Source organism: Octopus bimaculoides, chromosome 16, assembly GCF_001194135.2.
Source record: "Octopus bimaculoides isolate UCB-OBI-ISO-001 chromosome 16, ASM119413v2, whole genome shotgun sequence".
NCBI lineage: Eukaryota > Metazoa > Mollusca > Cephalopoda > Octopoda > Octopodidae > Octopus > Octopus bimaculoides.
Window position 1 is genome coordinate 49,589,002 of NC_068996.1, and position 4,158 is coordinate 49,593,159.

At 34.6% G+C, this 4,158-nt stretch overlaps 1 protein-coding gene across 7 annotated transcripts in view; it reads left to right on the forward strand.

Annotated features, from left to right (window-relative positions):
- Window positions 1–4,145, forward strand: part of LOC106877586 (putative mediator of RNA polymerase II transcription subunit 26) — a 243,671-nt gene extending 239,526 nt beyond the window's left edge. For 4 of the 7 annotated variants that reach the window (XM_052973745.1, XM_052973743.1, XM_052973742.1 and 1 more), the window contains 2 exons: window positions 1,034–1,230; window positions 3,687–4,144. In XM_052973745.1, the coding sequence (XP_052829705.1) occupies window positions 1,034–1,230; window positions 3,687–3,783 (294 nt within the window). In that variant the 3' untranslated portion in view covers window positions 3,784–4,144. Of the gene's footprint in view, window positions 1–1,033; window positions 1,231–3,686 lie in introns of all 7 variants that reach the window. The other 3 variants (XM_052973746.1, XM_052973749.1, XM_052973748.1) reach the window with 3 other exon arrangements.
- The last annotated feature ends 13 nt before the right edge of the window (window positions 4,146–4,158 follow it).

The following is a 4,158-nucleotide window of genomic DNA, read 5'->3' on the forward strand; positions in this document are numbered from 1 at the left end:
GACAAAGGAAGGTGGCCACTGAAAGACTGAATAATATAAAACAAAAATAACTTTTACAAACACATGGGGTTTTTTTTTTGGTTTTTTTGGATGGAAACCTTTTTAAATCTAGTTTCAGACACTTTGGTCAAAATTGTGGTGGATATAGGGGGATTCCAGTGTTTCAGTTTATTTCACCTTTATAGTACACTTGTTCTGTTGTGCATTAAATTCAACTGATAATCTAGTGATGGGCACAATTCTTCTATATCAAAATTTTGTTGCATACCCAATTGAATTTTAGCTGATGATTCATTTTCTATGGTGATGTTTAAACAAAATTTTAATATTTTTATCTTTTGCTCAGTTTACCTGTATTTACCTGTAATTAGAGTCACTCTGAAACAAAAGTTATGCAATAGAATTAAGAACCCTTTCCTTAATTATGTTCCAAATATCACATTAATATATTGATAAGTAAAAAAGTTACAGTTGTTTAATGAAACTAGTCTAAATTCATGATTATTTTAGAATTTAATTGAAACTCATGAGGGGTGTATTTTGGTCAGAAATATAGTAACGAAAGGGTCAAGCAACACTAATAATAAATTAAAAACATCATAAAAATAAACAAGCTTTTTACGGTTTTATAGACATTTCAAAATTATGATGCTAGGTGTTTCCATTATTTTGTCCAACCTCTGTATATATATATATATATATATATACATACACAGATTGTTGTGGTTGAGTAGCTAATGAGAATGGCTCAGATCATGTTTGATATTAACAACAGAATCAAGATTAGCTGTAAATTTACTGTGATACATTTCCTTTTGTGTGAATGTGTGTGTACGTTAAGTAAACCCAGAATTTAATTAGTAGTGTATTATAAGTATTATTATTATAAGCTTTGCATTTGTAATTAAACTTTTACCAATTTTAAAATAATGATGATGATAATAATAATAATAATAATAATAATAATCCCTTTTACATTTAAACAAATAATTGGTTTATTTGTAGATGTTAAACAAAAATGTGTATTTTTCAGATATTCAACTCTAGACAGGTTTTAAATAACCACATGAGAATTCATGGAAAAACTGTGAGTAGCAACTCTACAAGAGTAGAATCAGTGATGACATCCACCACGTCGTCACAACATACAACAGCAAACAGTGCAACAACCAATTCTGCTCCAACACAAACTGTTCCGGTCATTGATTATCCTTGTAAACTGTGTGGAAAGTAAGTGATTTACTCTTTACTCTTTTATTTGTTTCAGTCATTTGACTCCGGCCATGCTGGAGCACCGCCTTTAGTTGAGCAAATCGACCCCAGGACTTATTCTTTGGAAACCTAGTACTTATTCTATCGGTCTCTTTTGCAGAACTGCTAAGTTACGGGGACGCAAACACACCAGCATCGGTTGTCAAACATATACACACATACATATATATATACGACGGGCTTCTTTCAGTTTCCATCTACCAAATCCACTCAAAAGGCTTTGGTCAGCCCAAGGCTATAGTAGAAGACACTTGCCTAAGGTGCCACACAGTGGGACTGAACCCGGAACCATGTGGTTGGGAAGCAAGCTACTTACCACACAGCCACTCCTGCACCTTGTTGAAATAAATAGTAAAACCTTGTGGTGTTTCATGTGAAGGTGCATGACTTTGTGGTTAGGGTATTCAGCTCACAGTCATAAGGTCATGAGTTCAATTCTGGGCAATGCGTTGTGTCCTTGAGCAAGACACTTTATTCCATGTTGCTTCAGTTCAGTCAGCTGGCATAAATGAGACACTGACTTCATATTCATAAATGTAACGTAAAAGTACTTGCAACTTTTAACCACAAAATTGTGAGTTCACATTCCCTAAATTACTTCAGTCTGCTGTGTAATCAGCAGACTGATTACCTAAATGAATGCCTAAACCATTTCCCAGTAAAAAGACATCAACATCATCATCTCGTTATTGTTGTTGTTCTTTAGCCACTTTAATTAAAAAGCATTCCAGTTGAGAACATTTTTCTCTCCCAATTAATGTAATTAATGTATCTACATAGAGGCTTCCTCTGTGTAACTTGTGGTGATGGTGCTTCTGTATTGTAACTCCCTTCCTACATTATCATCATCATCATCATTTAACGTCTGCTTTCCATGCTAACATGGATTGGACGATTTGACCAGTCACACAGTACTGGCAACAGCCACGCTCAAAAGGTGTTTTTTATGTGCCACCTGCACGGGAGCCAGTCCAGCAAAACTGGCAACGACCTCGCTCGAATGATTTTCTAACGTGCCACCAGCACAAGTGCTAGAAGGCAACGCTGGTAACGATTACACTCAAATGGTGCTATTTACGGGCCACTAGCACGGAAGCCAGACAGCTGCTCTGGCAATGAACACGCTCAACAGTGCTGTTAGTGCTCCACTGGCGCGGTGACCAGTCATCGAGTATGGTTCAATTTCGATTTCACTTGCCCCAACAGGTATTGGACACTAAACATTATCTTATTAACTTAAATATTTTTTTGAAGTTTGGTCTAGAAGAAGGGCCTGCATCCATCACCTTCTCAGACTCTCCAAGATCAGTGAGTGGTTAGATTGAAATTCAATGGTGTCGGGCACCATTTAACGTCCATTTTCCATGCTGGCAATGATTAAACAGTTTGACTGGCTGGCAAGCTGTGGACAGCTGCACCAGGTTCCAATTATCTGTTTTGGTATGGTTTCTACAGCCAGACGCTCTTCCTGATACCAACCACTTTACAGAGTGTACTCGGTGCTTTTTCATGTGGCACCATCACAGGTGCTTTTTGTGTGACATCAGCACAAATGCTTTTTACATGGCACTAGCACAGGTGCTTTTCACACTCTGGTATTGAGTATAACGTTGTTTGTATTCTAATCCCAACATACAACACTTGCTAAGATTTATAAAACTATATCCTCAGAGTTAATAGGAAAAAGGGATCTATTTTAAAACGGGGGCCACATTTTTCATTAATGTTTTACGTAGTGTTTTTGGTACGGAAAGACTTTCAAACTTCGTATACTTATCTATTTTGTGTTATAGAACAGAAAAATATTTTTGTATTCGAATTTATTTCATGTAAAAAATTGTCTTATTTCGATAATTTCAACCAATCACTGACAAGTATTCAGTTGTTTACATTTACTCCTTTGGCTGATTAAGCGATGTAAAGCGTATTTAATCTCCATACCTTCGTTTTATTTGCTTTTTTCATTTTAAATTTGCTTTAACCCTAACCCTAACGTTAGGGTTAATTGTTTCAGAATCGTTTGTTTATGTAGTCGGCACTTAATGTATATCGGCTGAATGGACGTCAGTGATTGGTTGAAATTACAGAAATACGACAACTTTCACATGGAATAACTTATGGATTTCTTTTTTTTTTAAGAAGACTAAGAGAAAAAAGATGTTTTATATGACACATTCTACCAGTGTTCCAAGTTTCAAAGTGTTTCGTTAATGAAAAATGTGGCCCCCGTTTTAAAAAAGATCCGGAAAAAGTATTTATGTAGTCAATCAGATGTATCTTCTCCTGTTTGAACCTTTGAAATGTAAAATGTTCATGTCCTGTCCAATGAAACTGTAATAATATATGCCCTCTCTTTTTTTTTTTTTTTTTTTTTTTTTTTTTTTTTTTTTTTATTTTTTTTCTTTTTCTTACAGGGTATTTGCTAAAATCAAAAGCCGATGTGCACACATGAAAAGCCATGCTGAAATTGTAAGAAAAGTTGCCAAATTACAAGCTGCACCTGAAGATTGAGTCTTTGATTTACCATTCCTTCAGCTGGATAAGAAAATTTTAACAAACACAAGCACAATTCTTGTTTGTGTGTGCATGAGAAAAAGAGAGAGAGATGTGTATAAGAGTTTGTGTGAATGTGTATGTATGTGAGATGTCTTTCTGGACATATTTCTCCAATGTAAATATTGATGTATATTCATGTTGCCAAGCATGACCTAGTGTGCATTTTTATGTGTGTATGTATGTATGTATATATATATATATATATATATATATATATATATATATATATATACATGTGTGTTTATATATATATAATATGTATGTATATGTATGCACACGTACATTCATACATGTGTGAGTATGCATGCAATTCATTAATATCCATTAATA